Source organism: Dasypus novemcinctus, chromosome 7 (assembly GCF_030445035.2).
Source record: "Dasypus novemcinctus isolate mDasNov1 chromosome 7, mDasNov1.1.hap2, whole genome shotgun sequence".
Taxonomy (NCBI): Eukaryota; Metazoa; Chordata; class Mammalia; order Cingulata; family Dasypodidae; genus Dasypus; species Dasypus novemcinctus.
In genome coordinates, this window is record NC_080679.1 from 16428161 (window position 1) to 16451163 (window position 23003).

General features: G+C 41.4%; 1 protein-coding gene across 4 annotated transcripts in view; it reads right to left on the bottom strand.

Annotated features, from left to right (window-relative positions):
• The window catches only part of COL4A3 (collagen type IV alpha 3 chain), a 157694-nt gene that overhangs the window by 14987 nt on the left and 119704 nt on the right, over positions 1–23003 (bottom strand). For all 4 annotated transcript variants that reach the window (XM_023587511.3, XM_004453877.5, XM_058300012.2 and 1 more), the window contains 10 exons: positions 18091–18189; positions 16810–16899; positions 16339–16478; positions 12760–12886; positions 11930–12010; positions 11417–11515; positions 11119–11166; positions 7939–8124; positions 7332–7462; positions 1304–1376 (listed from right to left, as the gene is read on the bottom strand). In XM_023587511.3, coding sequence (XP_023443279.1) covers positions 1304–1376; positions 7332–7462; positions 7939–8124; positions 11119–11166; positions 11417–11515; positions 11930–12010; positions 12760–12886; positions 16339–16478; positions 16810–16899; positions 18091–18189 — 1074 coding nt within the window. The remainder of the gene's footprint in view (positions 1–1303; positions 1377–7331; positions 7463–7938; positions 8125–11118; positions 11167–11416; positions 11516–11929; positions 12011–12759; positions 12887–16338; positions 16479–16809; positions 16900–18090; positions 18190–23003) is intronic.

The following is a 23003-nucleotide window of genomic DNA, read 5'->3' on the forward strand; positions in this document are numbered from 1 at the left end:
TAATATTTACTTGTAAACAAACAAAAGAAGACTAATTGTTTTCCCCTTTGGGACCTAAAAGTTTCCAAATAAAGATACCCAAACTCAGTAGTTCTCTCTGATGATCTTATTCTGAAATCTAAGAGGATAACTGGATGTATTTCATGGACTATATTAAGAATCTCCTTTCTAAATATTTCATGGAAATTTTTTTTGAGTGGATCCTTTACATAATTTTTCAAATCTTAGCTGTTCCTATTCTGAGACTTGGGGGAGTAACAAGTGTTACAAATTTTTCCCAGCTACCTGCCACTGTCCACCCACCCAATGTCTAGCAAGGTTCTTCAGATTCACTTGCTGTGATTCATTCTTAGCTAATTAGACATTCAGTGGTTAAAAAGCATTGAAAAGGACCTCATGTAAGTTTCCCTTATCCAGCCTCAGCCCTGGAACAAGATTTCCTTCATGAAAATGCAGCTTTGTTCACTCTGGGTACACTCATTATTTAGCACCTATATTGTCTATGAAAATAGATTACTGCCATCCAAAGAGACTACCAGAGGAATTGCCCAGCTAAGACAGTACATAAAATACTCAAACTTTATCTAAGGTCATAGCACACGTATAAAAGATTTGAGAACTAGTTTCTGAAACCTGAAGTTTTAAAATTTATGTGTGAATATGTTGAACTTAAAACTTAAAAATTAGCTTTTCTTTTTTTTTCAGTTTAAAAATATAATGCAGGGAGCCAGTGTAGCTCAGTGGTTGAGTGCAGCTTCCCACATACGAAGTTCCAGGTTCAATCCCCAGGCCTGATACCTAAAAAATATATATATTATACATATTGTATAATATGTGTATATTATACATAATATATAATGCAAGTGCCCCATAAGAATACAAATGCATAATTATGTGTATACAAATTTACCCTCTCCCAATCATAGTTTGGTGAATGTTCTTTTGGCTTTACCAGCTTCTTAAAATTATAAATGTCACACATGCAAATGGTAGAACAAATTAAAAAAGAATACTGAATGATAGTGATATAGTTCCCCACCCCCCATTCCAACACATACTGATTACCTCTGTCAAAATTAACCACTATAAACTGTTCTTAGTTTTTCTAGTTTTTCTGCGGTTTCCATCTTTAAGGTAGGGTTTTACTTTTTAAGCCCCATGGGGTGAGCAGTGGTGGGGTCTTCCTTCTTCACTTCCCCCAGCCACCTCCAGTGATGCAGGAGTTCAGGAACTGTTTTGCCCCCTAAAATAGGAAGTATGGTTACCGTATTTGTATCCAAAGAGCAGTGCACACAAACAGTACCTTTCATGCCTGGAAATCCTTGGAACCCAGGATCACCTCTGAGCCCTGGAAGACCTGGGGTCCCTGGTGCTCCCTATAGTTCAAATAAAAGGGAACAGAACCACAGGAAAAAATATTTTAAATTACAATAATCGCTGCAGCTTTTTTTTTTTTTAATAAAGCAAATAGGATATAACATTATGTCGGGCAAGAATGAACTGAAGTTGACAGACATCACACTTACTCCAATCTAGCATTCCAGCTGGCTGTAATTGCTGTTACACAGACCTCTCCCTAAGAATGTCTTTAAAGATAAATAAAACCACCCTTAGGCCCAAGAACAAGCATACCTTCTAATGTTAATGTATGTTGTATTACCATGGGATACACTAGTCTGTATCCTAAATGGAACTGCCCAGTATTTGAAAATCTTTCAGGAAGATCAGGCACCAGACTGACAGAATGAAAATTATTATAATTTATATTTGTAATTCTTGCAAAGACAACAGAACCACCGTTGAGTCATAGTACCCAAGCATCATTTTAACTAAATCAGCAGAGTTATAAATCACCCCTGAACAGGGTGGTGGGAGAAGTAAGGGTTTAGGAATGGGAGTGTGTAGGGGTCATCAGAGTTGAGTTGTTGTTGTTTTTTTAATTAGAGAAGTTGTAGGTTTGCAGAAAAATTATGCAGAAAATACAGAGTTTCCATATACCTCCTATTATTAACACCTTGCATTACTGTATTACAATTGATGAAAGAATTTTATTAAAATTATACTTTTTAACTATAGTCCATGGTTTATGTTATGGTTCCCTGTTTGTGCTGAACAGTTCTATGATTTTTTAACATTAATTTTTATTCTAGTAACATGTATGCAACCTAAATTTCCCCTTTTAACCAAATACATAATTCAGAACTGTTGATTATGTTCACAGTGTCGTGCTACCATCACCACCATTCATTTCTAAATAGAACCCTGTACAGTTTAAGCATTACTCCCCATTCCCGACTGCCACCCCAGCCCCTGGAAACCTATATTCTGGTTTCTGATTCTTTGAATTTGCTTATTCTAATTATTTCTATAACAGTGAAATCATATAATATTCAACCTGTTGTGACTGACTTATTTCACTCAATGTGATGTCTACGAGGTTCGTCCATGTTGTTGCATGTATCAGAACTTCATTCAGGAAGCGTTTTTGACAGTTTCATTTGGCAAGGGGGACAGGGTTCTGACCAGGAGGAGGAGCACCCTTCTTATCAGGCTCGTACTTATTGATCCTGTCATGAGATGCTCAAGTGAGGCCAGAAGAGGGAGGAGCTGGGTGGACTTGACAGTCTTGTCAAAGATCACTTGACCATAGACTTGAGGGTCTGTTTCTGAACCATCAGTTTGGTTCCTTTGGTCTGTATGTCTGTCTTTATGCCAGTACCATGCTGTTTTTACCACTGGAGCTAGGTAATATGATTTAAAGTCAAGAGATGAGAGTCCTCCAACTTCACTCTTCTATTTTAAGATGTTTCTGGCTACTCAGGGCCCCTTACTCTTCTGAATTAATTTAATAATTGTGCTTTCCATTTCTTTTAAAATGGTGGCGGAATTTTTATTGGGATTGCATTGAATCTGTATATCAATTTGGGTAGAACTGACATCTAAACTATATATATATTTAAAGATTTATTTATTTATTTATTTCTCTCCCCTTATCCCCCCACCCCGGTTGTCTGTTCTCTGTGTCTATTTGCTGCATCTTCTTTGTCCGCTTCTGTTGTTGTCAGAGGCACGGGAATCTGTGTCTCTTTTTTGTTGCGTCATCTTGTGTCAGTTCTCCGTGTGGGCGGCGCCATTCCTGGGCAGGCTGCACTTTCTTTTGCACTGGGCAGCTCTCCTTACGGGGCACACTCCTTGTGCGTGGGGCTTCCCTATGTGGGGGACACCCCTGCGTGGCACTGCACTCCTTGTGCGCATCAGCACTGCTCATGGGCCAGCTCCACACGGGTCAAGAAGGCCCGGGGTTTGAACTGCAGACCTCCCATGTGGTAGACAGACACCCTAACCACTGGGCCAAGTTCACTTCCCAACATCTAAACTAAAATTTAGTCTTCTAATCCATGGTATGGAATGTTCTTCTGTTTATGTAAATCTTTTAAAATTTCTTTTAGCCATGCATTGTAGTTTGCTGATTATAGGCACTTTCCATCCTTGGTTAGGTCTCTTCCTAAATATTTGATTCTTTTAGTTACTATTATAAATGGGATTTTTTTCTCTGACTTCCTCCTCAGATTGCACATTACTAGTGTACAGAAACTTTACTGATTTTTACATATTAATCTTGTATCCTGGGGAGTGAATGTAGCTCAGTGGTTGAGCACCTGCTTTCCATGTATGAGGTCCTGAGTTCAATCTCCAGTACCTCATTTAAAAACAAGTCTTGTATCCTACCACTCTGCAGAAATCATTTGTTAGCTCTAGTAGCTTTGTGTAGATTTTGCAGGACTTTTTGGGTATAGGATCATATCATCTGTGAATAGCAAAAGACTTACTTCTTCCTTTCCAATTTGGATGCCTTTTCTTTCTTTTCCTTGTGATTGCTCTAGCTAGAATCTCTAGCACTATATTGAACAACAGTGGTGACAGTGGACATCTTTGTCTTGTTCCTGATCTCAGTGGGAAAGCTTTCAGCCTTTCACTGAGTAGAAGGTTAGCTGTGGGTTTTTCACAGATAGTCTTTATCACGTTGAGAACGTTTCCTTCAATTCCTATCTTTTGTAGTATTTATATCAAAAAAGGATGCTGGATTTTGTCAAATCCCTTTTCTATGTCAATCAATAGGATTGTGTGATTCTTTTTCTTTTTTAATGTGGTATCTTATGCTGATTGATTTTCTTCTGTTGAAACACCCTTGCTTGCCTGGTTTAAACCCACTTGATCATGATGAATAATTCTTTTAATGTGTTGTTGGATTCAATTACAAGTATTTTGTTAAGGATTTTTGAATATTCATTAGGGAAATGGGTCTGTAATTTTCTTTCTGTAATATCTTTATCTGGCTTTAGGGTGATATTGGCATCATAGAATGAGTTTGGTAGCATTCCTTCCTGTTGAAATTTCTGGAAGATTTTGAGTAAGACTGGTATTTAATCTTCTTTGAATGCTTGGTAGAACTCCCTTGTGAAACCACCTGGTCCTGGGCTTTTCATTTTTGGCCTGATTTCTGAGGCAAACCTATCCGGGGAGGAGGGCTTAGGTAGAGAGTGAACTGTTTCACACAAGCAGGAAGGTGTCAAGGGCGTTGAGCCAACTTAGACAACCATCAAGAAGAATTACCTTTCAACTGCAAAGGCATACGTCTACAACTGGGAGAGTGCTGGTTTAATTTAAGTTTCTAGATCATTCCAATGTCTAGGAAAGACTTTAGATGTGATCACAGAATCAGTGTTCGCAACTGCCAAACAGTCATGGAGAATGTGAGAGATACTTACACACTGGACATGGCCAAATCTCCCATTTTTAAAAATTGTTTTTAAAAAGTACATTCTGGGAAACGGACTTGGCCCAGTGGTTAGGGCGTCCGTCTACCACATGGGAGGTCCGTGGTTCAAACCCCGGGCCTCCTTGACCCGTGTGGAGCTGGCCCATGCGCAGTGCTGATGCGCGCAAGGAGTGCAGTGCCACACAGGGGTGTCCCCCGCATAGGGGAGCCCCACGCGCAAGGAGTGCAACCCATAAGGAGAGCCGCCCAGCGCGAAAGAAAGTGCAGCCTGCCCAGGAATGGCGCCACCCACACTTCCCGTGCGGCTGACGACAACAGAAGCAGACAAAGAAACAAGACGCAGCAAATAGACACAGAGAACAGAAAACCAGGGGAGGGGGGGGAATTAAATAAATAAATCTTTAAAAAGTACATTCTAGAAACCAAATTCCAGAGAGCTCAACATGATTTCTGACAATAAGCCATGCCAAAGTATCTCAGTGCCTATCATCAGTGAGGTTTCTAGAGGAGAAAATCCAAGTTATAACATAGATATTTCATATTTTCATATGAATTGCCAAAGTACAGCTCTCTTCCCAATGTCTTTTGGACAAAATGGCTGCTGCAGAGGATAGCCAGGATTGATTTTAAGCTGGGCAAATGCGCAGATCAAAAGACAGTTCAGGTGGTGGACTTGGCACAGTGGTTAGGGCATCCGTCTACCATATGGGAGGTCCGCGGTTCAAACCCTGGGCCTCCTTCACCCATGTGGAGCTGGCCATGCGCAGTGCTGATGTGTGCAAGGAGTGCTGTGCCTCGCAGGGGTGTCCCCTGCGTAGGGGAGCCCCACGCGCAAGGAGTGCGCCCCGTAAGGAGAGCCGCCCAGCGCGAAAGAAAGTGCAGCCTGCCCAGGAATGGCGCCGCACACACGGAGAGCTGACGCAACAAGATGGTGCAACAAAAAGAAACACAGATTCCCATGCCATTGACAACAACAGAAGCCGACAAAGAAGTCGCAGCAAATAGACACAAAGAACAGACAACCGGGGTGGGGGGGGTAAGGGGAGAGAAATCAATCAATCAATCCATCAATCAATCTTAAAAAAAAAAAAGACAGTTCATTAAAGCATAGTTTCAATTGTAAACCCAGGTGCTCCATGACCTGGTCCCTGCTTAGAATCCCTGGCTTCCTACCAATATTTCCTCATCCCGTCTTAGCCTCCAGGAGCACAGCATTGTGTGTGTGTGTATTTTACATTTTTCTGACTTTGCTCAGGAAAGTCCTTCCTTCTTGCCACCCCACCCCCACTTGTCTTGTTTTCCTGGATAACTCCTATGCATTCTTCAAGACAGTCAGGTGCCGTCTCCTAACCTTTCCTTAGTACCTTCCCTCCACTGCCTGGATTAAATACCCTTCCTCGGTGTTCCTTACCACGTGAAAATGACTGTTCTCCCGTGTGTTTTGCCTTCACCTGAGTGTAGACTCCTTCTGAGCAGCGGACTGTGCCTTTTTATTTTTATATCCCCGAAACAGAGCAGGCACCCAATAATAATTGTGGAGCCACATTCATCTCTTCAATATCTGTCTCCAAGAAACTGATGTAATCAGAGGACTTGGGCTTATCAAATATGCTGCTAAGAGAAAGCTAGGGAAGGTGCCTGAAATGGGGATGAGAAGTTGTGAACTGAGAGATCCGAATAGGCTGGAGCATGGGTCTTGAAGAACAAGATAAAGTCTAAGAAAGATAGACGTAAAAGTTTAGCACTTAGGTCACAATCAAACAAACCAGAACAAAAAGCTAGGTAAGAAAATAATGGAGAAAACTTAGCAACAGTTCAAGAGGAAAAGGTACTGGGCCTTAGTTGACTATAAGCTCAATGTCCGACAAGGGTTTGGTGGCAGGTGGCTAAAAGCCCAAGTGTGACTTTTGGTAGGATTCATAAAATGGTGATGCTCAAGGACAGTGAGCCTTTTCCCTCCTCCATGGGAGTCCTCAGCTCTTACTTCTGGAGGGTATTTGTCCCAGGGGCTGTATTTTTAACAAAGCTTTTGACAAACAATGGTATATTCAGAATAGAGGCAAAGTTGCTGAAAGTTTAATCTGAATTTGAAAGTTGTTATTTATTGGGAAGAGAATACTTGTAAGGAAATGGCAGAGGTTTACAAACACTGGAAGGTGTATGTTGGGGAAAAGTAAATAGTCATTTATGGGTTACCACAGATAAGTGTAAAAGAGTGCCAAGAGAGAAAAAAATAAATCATCTAGAGTGATTCCAAACTTCTAGCTGCTTTTTACAATGTTTCATCACTGGAGTTGTTTAGAGTCTAAAAAATATAGGAAAGCCGTAGAGGGGAGTCCAATACAGATCAAAGTTTTGAAGTTCTCTTAGAGTCCAAATCTTTCCAACTCTTAAGATCCTTTGATTCCCTGAACCTCTGGGCTTTGGATTCCCTTGGGCATGGTGCACAGAAGCATCACAAATGGCCAACTTTTTGCTGCCTTCAAGTATATGTGAACCTGGCAACCAATTAACAGGGGTCCAAAAAGCCAGAGCAAGTTTCTGCACTTACCAGATGACCTGGTGGCCCTGCATCTCCTTCAGCTCCAGGAGGACCTTTGGGGCCAGGCTGGCCCATAAATCCTTTTTCTCCTTTTATGCCGCTGACATCACTCCCTGGAGGTCCAGGGGGGCCAGGTTCACCTGAGTTCACATGGAGCTCATCAGTATTGCCAGTAAGGGAGTTTGACAGGGTCTATCAGTGATCCTTAACCCTGCACCATACTGTTACTTGGAACATTCCTTCTCTTGCCAAGAGGGATGGGACTATAGTAAAGATAGATAATGCAGTGAAGCACCTGGCACAAGGCCGAACTGTTTTCTCCCTGAGGAAGCTTAGAGCCTGTCTGTGCCTGCTTGCCCACCTAGTACTGGGCACATCACAGGAACCCAGTCAAGGTTAGTTAAATGCTGCCTCTTTCGCTTTCAGGCTTGTTAACTTGGTATCTACTAAACTTAACAGCACCAACCACCTCACCATGCTCTGTGTGAGAATGGGTGGGTTTGGGAGGAATAGAGAAGACCAGAGAGCAACATGGTCACGGGAGGGGAAGGCTGAAAGCTTCCTGTGTCAAATATTATTTTCAGTGTCCTATTATATTTAGAAGTACACACTCTACCTGGGTCTCCTCTTGGGCCTGGTGGTCCCTGATTTCCTTTTTGGCCAGGGATGATCATGCCAGGAGGGCCTGGTGGCCCTGGGAGTCCTGTGATGCCAGGGGGTCCACGTGGCCCAACGTCTCCCATTGTCCCTTTCCTGCCGGGAGGGCCGGGGAGGCCTGGGGCTCCCCTGTCCCCTTTGGGTCCTGCAAAGAAGAAGGTGTGATAAGTTTCTCTAATGTCCTTAGACTTGGAGTTCTAGGTGGTGGTTACCTATAATAATGTAGACATTTTGCTTAGAAGGGCTGAGAGTCACACTTCAAAAAAAAAGCCTGGCAAATGAAACATAGCTCTCTAGAGGGGTTCTTAACCAGGGGTCCATGAGCTGTATTTAAATTCAAAAACGTTATTCTTGTGGGGACATGTTGGTGTGGGTCTGATATATTTATTAAATAATACATGATATAGGGTAGACTTAATAAGGGGTCCATGGTTTTCACCTGAGGCAAAGGGTCTGGGGAACAAAAAAGGGAAAGAACCCCTGCTCTACAGAAATGGAGTTTAGACTCAGCTCTGCCTTTGCATAACTGTTCAATCTTGGAAGGGCACTTCAGCACTGTAAATCTTGTTTTTTAAATTTTAAATATGGAGATGATACCTGTCCTTGTTCGGGTGTTTGAAGATCAGACAGCAAGCTCTAATTGGTATGTATAGGTAAGGCATAATTATTATTATTCCATGAGCTTTAATTACAATTACATAATGTAGTCACTGAGAAATCAATAGAGCACTACAATTTGTGGCACTATTGTGTGCATTGAAAGGGTTTCTGGAGAGAAACCCAAACAAAGAAGAAACAAAGTTACAACTGTTATTCTGGCCTCAGATTCATTCTTCCCCTTATCACAACCCCTAGTCTGCAAAATGAATGTGGTAGGAAACCTCGATTTACCAAAACAGGCCCCGAAAAGATCACAACTTAACACTAACATTTTTCACCTCAGAAAAAAATCAGAACTTGTGCTTCAAAATTCATGCATTAAAAATGTGCAAATTCAAAATAATCTTTCCCTCCTCTCCCATCTCTGTTATTCTGGAAATAGTAAATGGCATGAAAATAGGAGACAGAGGTGAAGAAGAGGGAGAAAGTGAAGATGGGGTAGAAGTACAGGGGAAGGGCTGGGTTATCCAATCTGTGGTGAAGATGTAGAGTGATGAGAAAAGAAAATTAATGAATATTGTATATCTAGTCCTTTGCTTATTAGCTTTTCTTATGCCTGTAATTTGTGCTTTTAAGAGAAGCATTTGGATGATTTCAGCTTACCCCAAGCTCTGAAAGGCTGCATTTGTGCAGTATGTGGTGATGACCTGAAGCACCCAGATGTAGTTTTGGGTTATACGCTCCAGGTCTGTTACTTGCTTACATGTTCTAGAATACGTGCTTTTTTTAGGATTTGGGAGAATAAACTAATCAAAAGAATTTGTACCTGCTAAACCTCAATGAACTTTTCTCAATATTTAGTTATTCAAGAGGGGTTGAGGTACTTCATTAATTACTTACATAATTAGGCTATTTGCTAGTTTTGTAGCTTTTTTTAACTTAAGGTTTGATCATTTTATGTTTCCAATTAAACGCTTAAGTGTTCTCATTCCAAATGGTTAAACTGTGAACTTAGCCTAGGAATAGAAACAGAAGCTCTTTTTGACCAGAGTTCTAAAACTAGAGTAGGAAACAAAAAAAAAAAAAAAACAACTATTTATGGCTATGTGGGAGGGAAGCGTCATGGAGCTCAACCAAAAGGACTATCAAGCCATTAAGAAAAAATGGAGGGGAGCTTGTGTAGCTCAGTTGTTGAGTGCCTGTTTCCCATGGATGAGGTCCTGGGTGCTTAAAATCTTGAGCTGTTTGGTCAAGAGACCATTCCTGCCCACCTGAATTTCTCAGCCTCCTGTGGGCTGCTTCTGGGTAAGCATCAGTGTTTGAGGCCTTTGTTGGGTAGAGGCATCTTTGCTACTAAGGTATTTCTATCCACAGGACATGTGGCTGAGAAGGGTCAACAAAAAGTACAAATAATCTAATATTTCTTTTTGCAGTTCTCCCTACAAGATGGAAAAGAGTTAAAAGAAGCTGCTTATCTTGTAAAACACTGGCATGAAAATTTTGCCAGATTTGCAGTTTGTTTAGCAATAAACTAGCACACATTTTTGCATGTTGATTAAATTGCCATGTATGAGATTTTACTGGGTATGGTTTGAAGCTATATGTACCCCAGAAAAACATGTTTTTAAATTTAATCCATTCCTGCGGGTATGAACTCATTGTAAATAGGACCTTTTGAGGAGGTTACTTCAGTCAAGAACGTGTGGCCCACCTCAGTCAGGAGGCGCCTTAATCCTATTACTGGAGTCCTTTCTAAGCAGAATGAAATGCAGACAGACAGAGAAAGCCACAAAAGCTAGAAGCGGAAATTCAATGGAAGAGAATGAGGAGGCTGGGAGAGGCTGCCATGTGCCTTGCCATGTGGCAAGCTAAGGACCAAAGATTGCCAGCAGCCAGCCTCAGAATGCCATAGTCTTCAGGAAGAAAGCATTGCCTTGATTTGGACTTTTTTTTTTTTTTAGCTCAAAACCATAAGCTAGTAAATTCTCATCGTTTAAGCTTGTAAATTCTCATTGTTTAAGCTGACCTGTTGCATGGTATTTGCATGAGCAGCTTAGGAAAATAAAATATTGGGTAACCCTTGGTAAAGAATAATACAAACTCCTAGTTGGGCCTGGGGATTGGAATCAGACCTGTAAAGATAGCAAGGTGAGAAAAGATTAGTATTGCTATTACATCTTAGAACAGCAGGAAGGAATGCAAAGTGAGACGTCATCATTTCTACCTCCCTACTTTTAGGAGGTGATAAATTTAAACCATGCTAACAACAGCTGCAACAACAAAACAAATATACAAGGAGACTTTTTATTTTTAAAGTCTTTCATAGAGGAAAATTCCAAAGTTGGATCATAGTTTCTACTTTGTTCACTTTGTTGTCATGGTAATAACTAAGCATTTTAATTCAGTACTAAGAATATAAATATCAAATGTTGTCTTTAGGGTCTCTTTAGTTCAATTTTAGTTTATACATCAGGCAAGTTAAACTAGATTCTGCCTTGAAAATGTGAATCACCAGATTCAAGGAAAAAGAACTATTTACCTTGAGCACCAGGATTTCCTTTTGGGCCTGGAAGTGCCCCTAGCAAACCTGAAAGAGATAATTTTGGTATATTAATATTTTACATATGGTTAATTTCATTATATACTTATAATGTATCCTGCTTGGTTAATTACACTTTGGTAGCAGAAGAAAGTTTCAGTATCTCATATATTCAGAACATGTTAAAAACCATCAGTTCTAGCAGAAAAGAATCTCTAGGGCAGGAAAGGATTACAATACCACTAATAATTTTATCCAAAAGAAAACTAGTGGGTTAAAAGTAATGAGCAAGTTGTACCCGTTTCTCCCTTTTCTCCAGGTGGACCAGGAATTCCATCATATCCTTGGTTACCTTTTATACCCACTGGTCCAGGTGATCCTGGCAATCCTGGAGGGCCTGGGGGGAAAAAAATCACACACACACAACAGAACTGTGCCACTCAAAGAGAGAACTAGTTCCCACTTAATGCCTAATGTGAACATCAGGGAAATGTGTGGAATTTTGTTAAAGGTGCTTTTTTTTTCTTTCCAGAAATGTGGTTACATCAGGCTAAGTCTACAGTGAAAACATTGAGCAGATTAATAGTATCATGAGGATTATCCCAGTGGAATTTAAGGTTGGTGGATATTTGAATTAGGTAAGTATAAATACATAACCTCACTCTTCTGCGTTTTGGTCTGGGTTTTGAGTAACCAGGAGCTACCTTCTAAAGAGCAGTTGCAGCATAGAGATGTAGGTGTACAGAGATTCCAATCTCAGGAGAAAATATACCTTCATGAAAGAGAAATAGAGAAAGTACAAAAAAGAAACCTGGAGGGCCTTTCATTCCTGGAAAGCCAGGGAAGCCTTTGATTCCTTTAAACCCTAAATCGCCATCAGGACCAGGCTTTCCTATAAATGAAGCAAACACCAACAGATAAGAGACAAACAGCACCAATTGAACAATAGGATCTTATAGTCAGCTCAGCTCAAGCTCTTTTGCTAGCGATTGCTCCAGGCTTTTATCTAGGATGTTATTTCCCCCCAACAATCATAGCAAGACATGTTAGATCATTTTTAATGGTACGTGCACATACCAACCAGTTGGGACACTCCAAATTCCATTTATAGTCCTCATTGGGAAAGGTTCAAATCCATTGAACCTTTCAATGTTTGAAAAAATAGTTTATCTTTCAGTAAAAGGCTTGAAGCTGCCACCCAGTAACTTAGCAGTTGTTTTTAATAAAACAAAATGAAAACCCAAATCCAAATCATAAGCTAATAAGAAAGAAAGCCAACAGTCTACTCTAAAACATGCCAGGAAACAAAAAGTTTCAGGACAACATCATAAGACTGTACAACCAACGGATATCCCATGTCTTTTGGACTGAATTTGTTGAGGCAGCTCTTCAGAAGCTTGTTCATTGCACCATGTTTTTAGATTTCAGACCCTCCAAAAAACTGATTGCCTGGTAAGTAAAATTAGGCTTTCTTGATTAATTCAGTTTCTTAGTGTCTCAAAATTTGAAGATCAGAGTTGAATAAGAGCAATGTAAGTGCAAAAGCGTAAATAGCTGTCTATTTTCTGAAATGTTTCGAGGAGGTGAGGGTCATACTACGTGTAATGCTTCCAGCTTTCAGAACTGTAAAGCCATGCTCACCTGGGTGGCCAGGGCTGCCGGGGCTCCCAGGGACTCCCTCCGGTCCAGCAGGCCCCAAATGTCCAGGCAGGCCAGGGGGCCCTCTTTCTCCTTTCTTTCCCATGTCACCTGGAAATCCTGGATCCCCCTTAAATTCAGTCAGACACCTTTAAAATTCTTGTATAAGCAGGCTATGTGAGCAGAAGCAAGTGTAAATGATGTTTTGCTCTTTCCATCATTCATTCATTCACTCATGCATTCAACAATTCATATAAGCACCTGTTACGTGCTAGCACTGCGATAGGTGCTGGCAGGACCGGCTACATGAATTGCAGGGTCCTGTGCAAAATAAAAATGCAGGACCCCTTTGTCAAATTTTTTCTTTTTCTTTTTCTTTTTCTTTTTTGAGGTACCGGGGGGCAGCAATTGAATCTGGGACCTCACATGAGGGAAGCTGGTGCTCAACTGCTTGAGCCACATCTGTTGCATTTCAAGATGGCAACAGAGAGCATTGAACCAAGTGCAGGCCTCAGCATGGCTCTCTGTGACTGCAAGGCCACATGCCCATGAAGCTGGCTCCTACTGGGAGTACAGTGATAACCAGGATAAGTACAGTCCTCACCTTCATGGGGTTTCAGATGTGGGACAGATACTAAACAATCACACAAATGTGTAAGTACCAATTGTGATGGTTACCCAGGCGTAAGAGGGGAATAGCCTTGATGTATGTTAAATTTTTTAAATAGCCAGAAGCAAATATCTGCAACTATTGTAACTCCTTGAACTGTAACCCCTATGTTTTCTTCCTTAGATGCTGATGCTATGTTTTGTAAACTGCATAATCTTTATCTTGTTATTGAACAGTAACAACTAGTAACTGTTCCCTGCTTGTATCCCCTTATCTTATTTTGCAACCCTGAAGACTGAAACTTCTCTACGTAACCCTCAAGGTTTACTAATTAAATAACATGAGTCAGCCCAGAACTGAACAGGCCAATTCCAGTCAAAGTTAGCCCACCTAAAATGTGCAATAGCCTAAACCTTAAACTTCGAGTGAACTAGGCATGCCACCAGTCTGAGCACACTCAGAGATTAAAATGCTTCTAACCCCGTCGTCTAAAGCCACTCACTCATTGTGCTCAAAACGTCTTTCCAGTCCTGCAATGTGAGTCAGCATGATGCGCATCTGCCATGTCCCCATATCACAGTTACCATCCCCATTTCACACTGTTATCGTCCCCTCAGCTGTCACAACCCATTTCCTTTTTGTTCAATGCCATAAAAACCCTAAGCACTTCCAACTATGGGGAGACAGATTTAGGTCCAATAGGCTTTCTGATCTTCTTGCCTTTGTGTTTAGCAACAAACTCTTACTCTACTTAAAATCCTGATGTCACTTAATTGATGCTCTGGTGCACGTCCGGTAAGGACTCATTTTGAGCTACAGCAGTAGCTGATGAAAATGTACTACTATTAACTATGATTTGCTAGCATGATACTCACTTTTGTCTCCAATGCCAGTTGTAAAAACTTCTTCTGATGGTTAATTATGAACACTCTAAATCTAAATGAAACTATTAACTATTAAATAACTGAATATGAATTAAGTGAATTAGGATTCCTCACTGAGAAAAGAGGTCAGTGGAAAGAATCTTTCCTTGATTTTCTGAGAACCTAGTCTCAAAATAAAGGGCAAAGGAAATTTGTTTGTGTGCCAAGAGATGAAAGGTCTGTGAGGCTTTAACATTTTTCCTTTCTTGATTTTGCAATTACTGTTGGAGAACATGATTTGTAGAAATCTTTAATAAAGGTAGTATTGTATTGGTTCAAAAAAGAGTTGGGAGAGGGTCCCTGCACTGTAATGGAAATCTTGGCTGGCCTTTGTCTCCAGTCCCTGGGAGGTAACCTCTACATCCTGGTAATTTCCCATGACAGGAGCACTTCCATTCTTCATGGTGGACCTGGGACTACAACTGATAGTTAACATGCTAATGAGATGGCAGGGCAGGGGGGGCGGGTGGCTGGAAACACCAGAAAGAACAACCCTGTGATTGAGGGTTGGAGCTTTATGTCACATTATATCAGCCTGAGCTTCTTGACCTATGGGAAGGAAGACTGAGTTCAACCAGTAGGTATTGATTCAATCAACGATGCCTACGTGATAAAACTCCATATGAACTTGGGATACTTTGAAGTTTGGATAAGCTTCCATGATTGACAATTTATATCCATGCGCTGGGATGGGTATATGTTCTGACTGCACATAGAGAGGACACAGAATCTGAGGTTGAGACCTTCCCAGACCTGGCACTTTGTGTCTTTTTTATCTTCTTTATATCCTTTCATTACAGTGAAACTATAATAGTAAATACAGCACTTTCAGTGCATTTGGTGAGTCATTCTAGTGAATTACTGAACCCACAGGGTTGGTGGGAGCTCTCAAATTTGTGGATAGTTGGTCAGAAGTGTGGGTAGCCCTGGGAACCCCCGAATTGGAAGCGGCGCTGAATGAGGACAGTCCTGTGGAGGATTGCCCTTAACCTCTGGAGTCTGGCCTAACTCCAGCAGAGTCAGAATTGGATTGAAGTGATGTATTGCAATATTTGCAGCAGGTATCAGAAGCTATTGAAAGTCGCAGAAGTTTTGGCAACACTTACAGTCCCCCAAGCAAACGTTTTTCTATTTTTCAGAGTCATATACGCTTTTGAAGGTTTGATGAAAACTGTAGACTTTCCCCTTCCAAAAATGCTCATTCAAAATGTTTGCATATAATTTCAGGAGGTTAGTGGGCTCCTTGCAATCCCAAAAATTCCCCTAGGGGTCCATGGAATCCCAGGTTTAAAATTCCTGCACCTGAGAACTGTTACGAATTATTCTCTAGTAGTCTAGTTCTGACTCTTAGCTTAACTACTGAACTCAAAGGAAGGTTAGAAGAAATGAAACCTATGAAAGCAACTGAGTCCCACAGAAACAACTTGTTGTTGTTTGGCACAACACACTAGTGAGGGGTTTGACATTCAATCTCTTCCACAGCTCAAACACTGAGGACCTTGAGACAAGATAAAAACTTTCGTGTAATGGAATGAAAACAATTAAGAGGGCTAAAGCAATTAAGAAAGATAAATATATGTATCTTAGGATTTTGTTTGCTTTTTAATGCTCTAAAGTTATTGTATGACATATCTTTTATTATGTTTTAAAAGACAAATGTCTTTGATTATTATAAGATTTGGAATTTTACTTTTATAAGTGTGTGAGATGGGTCCATGGCAAAGCGGCCACTGTGACTCAAGAAAAACAAACATTGCCGTCCCATCGCAAGGGCCTGTGACGAGTGCCACCTTCTGGCAGCATACTTCAACTGCAGATTTATTTTGAGAAATTCTTTGGGGGTTGAAACTGGGGAAAAAAATATCAGAAGGTGACACTTGTGTGATAGCTGGGCATCTTCAGTTACGGAGATAAGACACAAACAAACAACGGCCTGAAAGTGCAGTCATATTTCCCATTTTCTCTGTCTACTTTGAATCCCAACACATGATGACATTTAAAGGGGCTCACTCCCGAACAAAAACGTGAGTGCTTTAGTAGTGTATGTACCTTCGGTCCCGGTGGTCCTGGCCTTGCACCTTCTGCATAACCTGGGTCTCCCTTATCTCCTTGCAGCCCAGGAACACCTGGAAGACCAGGTCTTCCAGTTGAACCTGGGTGTCCCGACATTCCCCTCTCTCCTTTCAAACCTGAAATTAGAAAGGCCATCAGGTAAAAGAGGTACACACGGGGTCTCAAACTATTCTTCTGACCTTTGCACAAACTACTCTTCTCCCAAGAAGCTGGTTCTTCAGAATCACAAATATAGCAGATAGGTCCCAGTGGATGATTTTTATACCACTTAGAAATATTTATCTTGTTCTTACCTACATTCTAGCTGCATACAATGCGTTTGTCTAAAGGCAAATCTGGCCATTTTACAAAGATCAAGTAGAAAACCCACATGACAAACAACCCAGGAAATCCAGACTCGTGCTCCATCATGAACTTGTAAGCTGGTTACAAGAATGTGTGCCTCACCTGGCACTCCCATGTTCCCCATGCTTCCTGGCATGCCACGTGGTCCTGGTTGTCCAGGATACCCAATGCTGCCCGGATCTCCCCAGGGGCCTGCAGAACAAATAAATAGTCATGCAACCTGCACAGCAACTGGACACGGTAGGTGCTCAAGAATATTTGTTGCTTGTGTGACTGAATGAGTCTAGAGCAGCTGGTTTAGGTACTTGTGTAGCTGCCCATTTTCCTTGAGACAAGAGGACTGGGGATGATGTAGACTATGGGTGGGGGGGGGCTGTTCATCTCTTTGTAGATAACCTGAGCTGTATGTGTCCTGAGCTGTGCGTTTGGGACAGTGAGAACTGCAGCCCTGCCCTTGGTAACCATGACAACAACTCCAGTCCTGGGAAAACAGTTTAGCAATGCAAACTCTATAAACTTTTAAGTATTCAGGGAAAATGCAAACCAAATGTGCTGAAAGCTTATCTAGAATGTATGAAGTCCATGCTAAAAGCTTACCTAGGATGTGGAAGATATATGTTAATTCAAGCTTATTGAGCACTGAAACGAAGAACCAATGGGCCCTTCCTCTGCATAAAAAGAACTCAAAAACCTTCTGGGCTCGGATTTTGAATGAGAAGCTCCAAGCCTGGCTAGTCGTAAACAAATGACTTTTTCTTTCCCAAAATTATTCCTGAGTCCTGACCTTTCTATACACAAATAATTGAACCTCTCTCGACTGCTACCACAGGGATACAGAACATTGAAAATTAGAGGAAGGAATGGATTTCAACCACCAAAATTATTCAAGGACTAACATCAGCTGGAAGGGGGACTTCACTACCATAAATAAAATATTTCCAACTGCAACACTGAAGTTTTATTGCCATGTAATATATTTTGTTACTGAAGTGGTCATAGGAAATAGGGTGCTACTTTAACTGTTTTAAAAAATTACTTTGCAAATTCAGTCATTTGTTTAAGAAGAAAAAAAACAGGAGGCAAATGTGAAATGCCCTAAAGCAATACCTAATTTTCTTCTCAATGAGATATTGTGATAAATTATAATTTATAATACATATCACAAATTTCACAATAAAATTTGGGGTGAAAAAAGGTTAAAATTAGTAATATTTTCTAGTTAATAGAGGCTAACTATACATACCTCCATTTTAAGCAAATTTTTGATGCAGCACTACTGGAGCCTAATTCATACTCAGCCCAATAAGCCTAGAAACACTCTTTATTACATTTAGATCTCAGAAAAGTGAACACATGCTATTTCTCTTAGAGAACCAGCTATACCTGGTGGGCCGGGTGGGCCGTGTGGCCCTTGGAGGCCTTTTAAACCTGGTAACCCTGGAAGGCCTTTGTTTCCTTTCTGACCAGGGTTTCCTGCAAATCCTAAAAATAGAAAACATAAATTTAAAATACAGATTAGGATTTTATCACTCATCCACATTCTGGTTAAAACAGATGGGATATTATTGAAATACAGCATGGCAGATTTGTTAAGAGCATGGGAAGATGTGGGTTTATATCTTTTTAAAAAAGTATAAAATGAAATAATATATGTCAAATATTTAGCACAGCATGTGGCATGAATTAGTCCTCAATGAACACTAGCTCTTATAATATTTACACATTAAAACAACATTTTAAAAATCAGCAGTCTAAATATAGTTTCATTTTTGTAGTAAAAGACAGGGTTATTCTATTGTCCAGACTATTGCATTCTCAGTCCTTTAGTAAAACTGTCGTTTATTAAGTAACTTCTATTTGACAGACATTGCTTCCTTTTATTTGCCTTATCTAATCTTGAAGCAATCTCAGCCTATCCGGGAGGCCTTTGCAGCCCGGCTTTACAGATGAGAAAACTGCGACAGTGAACTGACCCAGAGTCACACTGACAATAAGTGATAAACTGTGGAATCTGATCCCAGTTTTGCAAGATGAGAAAGCTCATAAATATCCTGCAACACCCCATAAATACCCCGCAACACCCGTCTTCGTTTCCCTAAAACATGCCTTCAATCACATGCCTGCTCAAAAATTATGAAAATTGCAAACTCCTTCAGCTGGCAGCTGATGCATTCTAGAATGTGTCTATGGACTGGCTTTCTGTCTTTTCTCAAGCACAATCACTTCTCTTGTCTGTTTTCCTACTTTTGTACAGGTTCATTCATTACCATATGGATTGAGCATCTAAATACTAGATAGGTCTTAGCTGGGTGCTGGAAATACAAAGATAAACAAATCATGTTCCTTTCCCAAGTTGTTTAATGTCTAGTTGGGGAGACAGGCAAGCAAACAACTACCACCCAGTGTGATATCTTTTATAATAGAGTTATGTACAATATGCTACAGGGAAGAATTTCTGGAAGAGTGTTGTTTTTTTTTTTTCCCAGCTCTGTCTTGAATACCAGGTGGGAGTTAGTTGGTTGGAGAAAGTTTGGAATGGGATAGGATTCCCAGACAAGAAAATAGCATGTGCAAGGAGTGATGAGGAGAAGAGGGTTAGATCAATCTATTTCATAACCTTTGTTTTTTCCATTTCATGTCATTTATTGCAATCTAAAAACATATATTGTTTCACATGTTCATTTGCTTCAATATTTTAGGGTTGGCAACCTATAGCCTGTGGTTCAAATCGGGCCTACTTTTATAGGGCTAAGGATGGTTTTAACATTTTTAAAGGGTTGTAAAACCACAACAATAATACAAAAACAAGCAAACAAATTAAAAAAAAAAAAAAAGAAAAAGAAGACTTTGGAACAGGAACCAAATGGTCCATATAAAAGCCCAAAATATTTGCCATCCAGCCCTTTTCAGAAAAAGTTTAAGGACCCTTCAATGTCTTTCTCCCCCACTAAACCGTAATTCCACCATGGCTAGGATTCTATTACACTGCTTAGTTCTCTGCATATTCGGGGAATAGTAAAATGCCTGGTCCCCAGATATAAAAAATTAAAGGTTGAGTAAATAAGTGTCATGTGACTGGAAAGGCAGGTAAAGGTTAGCTGGTGAGGGTGTTTATATACCATGCTAAGACGTTTGAATTTTTAAAGCAAGGGGGGCGGGGTGGGGCTTGGAAAGATTTTAAGCCAAGAGTATTATCTGTATAGCAGTTTGGTATAGTTATGAATTCCAAAAATAGATATTAGATTATGTTTGTAATCTGATCTGTACCTGGGCCTGATTGAGTTATGATTAGGGCTTTAACTGGGTCACCTCATTAGGGCATTGAGTCCCCACCCCTTGGTGGGTGGGGACTCACAGATAAAAGGCATGGCAAAGGACAGAGTTGAGGGTTCTTAATGTTGGAGTTTTGATGTTGGAGTTTGATGCTGAAGTCTTAAGCTGGAGCCCCAGGGAGAGAGACAGAGCTGTTCGCCTGATAGTCTATAGCTGAGCTTATAGAGAGAGGCAAAGTCTAGAGAGCCTCATATTCTACAGCTGACCTTGTGGAGAAAACAGGAGCTGAGCCCAGAGGAACCTTCATAGATGTCGGCAGCCATCTTGCTCCAACACGTGAAAATAGACTTTGGTGAGGGAAGTAAGCTATGCTTTATGGCCTGCTATCTGTAAGCTCCTACCACAGACAAATACCCTTTATAAAAACCAATCAATTTCTGGTACTTTGCATCAGCACCCCTTGGGCTGACTAATATAATCTGCTTATCTGAATCCTACTCATAATTGAAATTTTCTTTCCTAGAAGCCTCTCTGACTACCCTAGTCTGTGTTTTCTGTTTCCTCAGCTCCGAAGGGGCTCAGAGTCTGTGGAACCTGGCAGGACAACCAGGAGGTTGAGTGTGGACTTTGGAGCCAACCATGTCAGCCTGAAGCCCATGTCTGTCACTTATCATCAGGGTGATGTTGGGTAAGTAACTCAGCCTCTCTGTACCCCATCCATATACTGGTTTGATAGCTGTAACAATACTGACTCATTGGGTTGTTGTGAGGATTAAATGAGGCAATATTTGTAAATAGAACAGTACCTATCTGTATGTGGAAAATGCCGTATAGGTCTTTGTTAAATAACATAACAGCACTAATTTCTAGCTTGTGTTATTTATTATCTTTTTGCGGCCACCCCTCGGGCTGAAGTGTGGTTTGCTGGCCTGGCGGGGTGGGGGGGGGGGGGCGGCGGCGGCTGCGGTAGGCCTATTCCAAACCGCTGCCCCCATAATAGGGTGGTTGGTCGGGCCCACCGCCACCCCTGAAGGAAGCTCGGCATGGGCGCAGAGTGCCCTTGGGTCTCCCCTTCTCGGCAGCCATGCTTCCGTGGCCGCCCCTCCTCCAGGATGGCGCCACACGATGCCTTATGAGGCAACACCCTTCTTCTTCTTCTTTCTCCCTGTGCAGGTGCAGGGCGGAAAAATTCCAGTCTGCCCTTTCCCCCCCTCCTCCCCCCCCCCCACAGCAGCAACAGCCAGGCGTGGGCGGGAAACTCAAGTCTGCCCTCTACCCCAGCAACAGCAGCCATCAATCCCTAAACCCTGCCACTTCCCCCAGCAACAGCAACAGCCAATCCCCAACCACCACCTCTCCCCCTTCCAGTACCTCCCACTGACCTTTCTCCGGCAACCAATCAGAACAGGGCGTGGCTTCGACCAATCAGCCTTCCCCAGCCCCTATAAAACTGTTGCCTCTCCCTCAATAAAGTTGGACTTGTGTGTTTACCTTGTCTCCGCGGTAGTTCTTCTGCCGTGCGCCCTCCAGTCCTGAGAGCCCCGACAAGGGCCCGGCCTCCCTTGTCCCCAGTTCATCGCCTGCTTCTCCGGGCGACCCCCTCATCGCCGGCTTCGCCGGGCGACTCCATCAGCTGAACCACGCAACCCCTGTGAGACCGACCCCTCGTCCCAAGTGGGACCGACCCCTCGTCCTAAGCTGGACCGACCCCTCGTCCGCAGCCAGACCCCTCCTCTACCGACTGAGCAAGCCGCCGCATCTTTTCATACATATGTCCATCTCTCCAAGTCTCCTGTGCAGACTCCTTGAGGAGAGGACAATGACTGTGCTGATGCGTACCCTCAAAGTCCCTTCCACATTTGCAGTGGATGTCCTTAAGTCAGGAATTCACATAAAAAACGATAGCACTCAAATTAGAGAGACCAAGGACTATGTTTTCTTTTTTTCTTTTTTGGGGGGAGGTTGGGGAGGGTGTTGTGTTCAATCTATGCTTCTTGATTATACATTTGAAAAGCGAAAAGAAAATATGAGACTAGCTTTGATATGTACCATACTTTGTGTAAAATAATTTTGTTAGAAGCGTAGAAATAGCATGTGTCCCTCCATACTATACAGAAGGTATTTTTAAATTGTAAATTCGTATCCATTGTGCATTTAATATGTGAGAGTCAAATTTTTGCTTATGTAGGCACAGATGTGATATTCATATATTTTTCAAGATGTTTCCAAAGCTACCTAAATAATCTAGAATAGTTGAGTGAAATTGCATCTATGCAGACAGTTTATGAGGCCTGACATTCATGCATCCATATATATAGAACTCTAGTGCATTGTTGGTGTGAATGTAAAATGGTGTAGCCACTGTGGAAGGTGATATGGTAGTTCCTCAAAAAAGTTAAATATAGAATTACCATTTGACCCAGCAACCTCACATTTAGATATATACCCCAAAGAGAATGAAAACAGAGTCCCAAATACTTATACACCAATGTTTATAGCAGCATTATTCACAATAGCCCAAAGCTGGAAACAGCCCAAATGTCCAACATCAAATGAATGGATTAACAAAATGTGATCCATACAAATGGTGGAATACTATTCAGTCACAAGAAAAACTGATGTTATGAGACCGGCTGCAACATGGAGGAACTCTGAAAACATGCTCAGTGAAATAAGCTAGATGCATAAGGACAGAAATTATATGCTATCAATTATAAGAGATGACTAGAAATAGGTTTGCCAAAGTAGAAAGTAAATTAGAGGTTACCAAGGGAATGGGGAGAAGAAGGGGGAGTGTTTGTAAAAAATTATTTATTTGTTTATTTATTTATTGGTCATAGAACAATAAACACCTTTATTGCATGAGCTAGGATGGGAGGGAGGAATTTGCCTTTCCAAGCCTTGACTCTTGACTTTCCTCAGGCAGAACTCCAGCTCCTTGCCCTCTAGCACATAGCCATCTACTCAGTCACGAAGCCATGCATGCAAGAAGCTTGCCCTGCTGATCTTGGCATTCTTTTTCC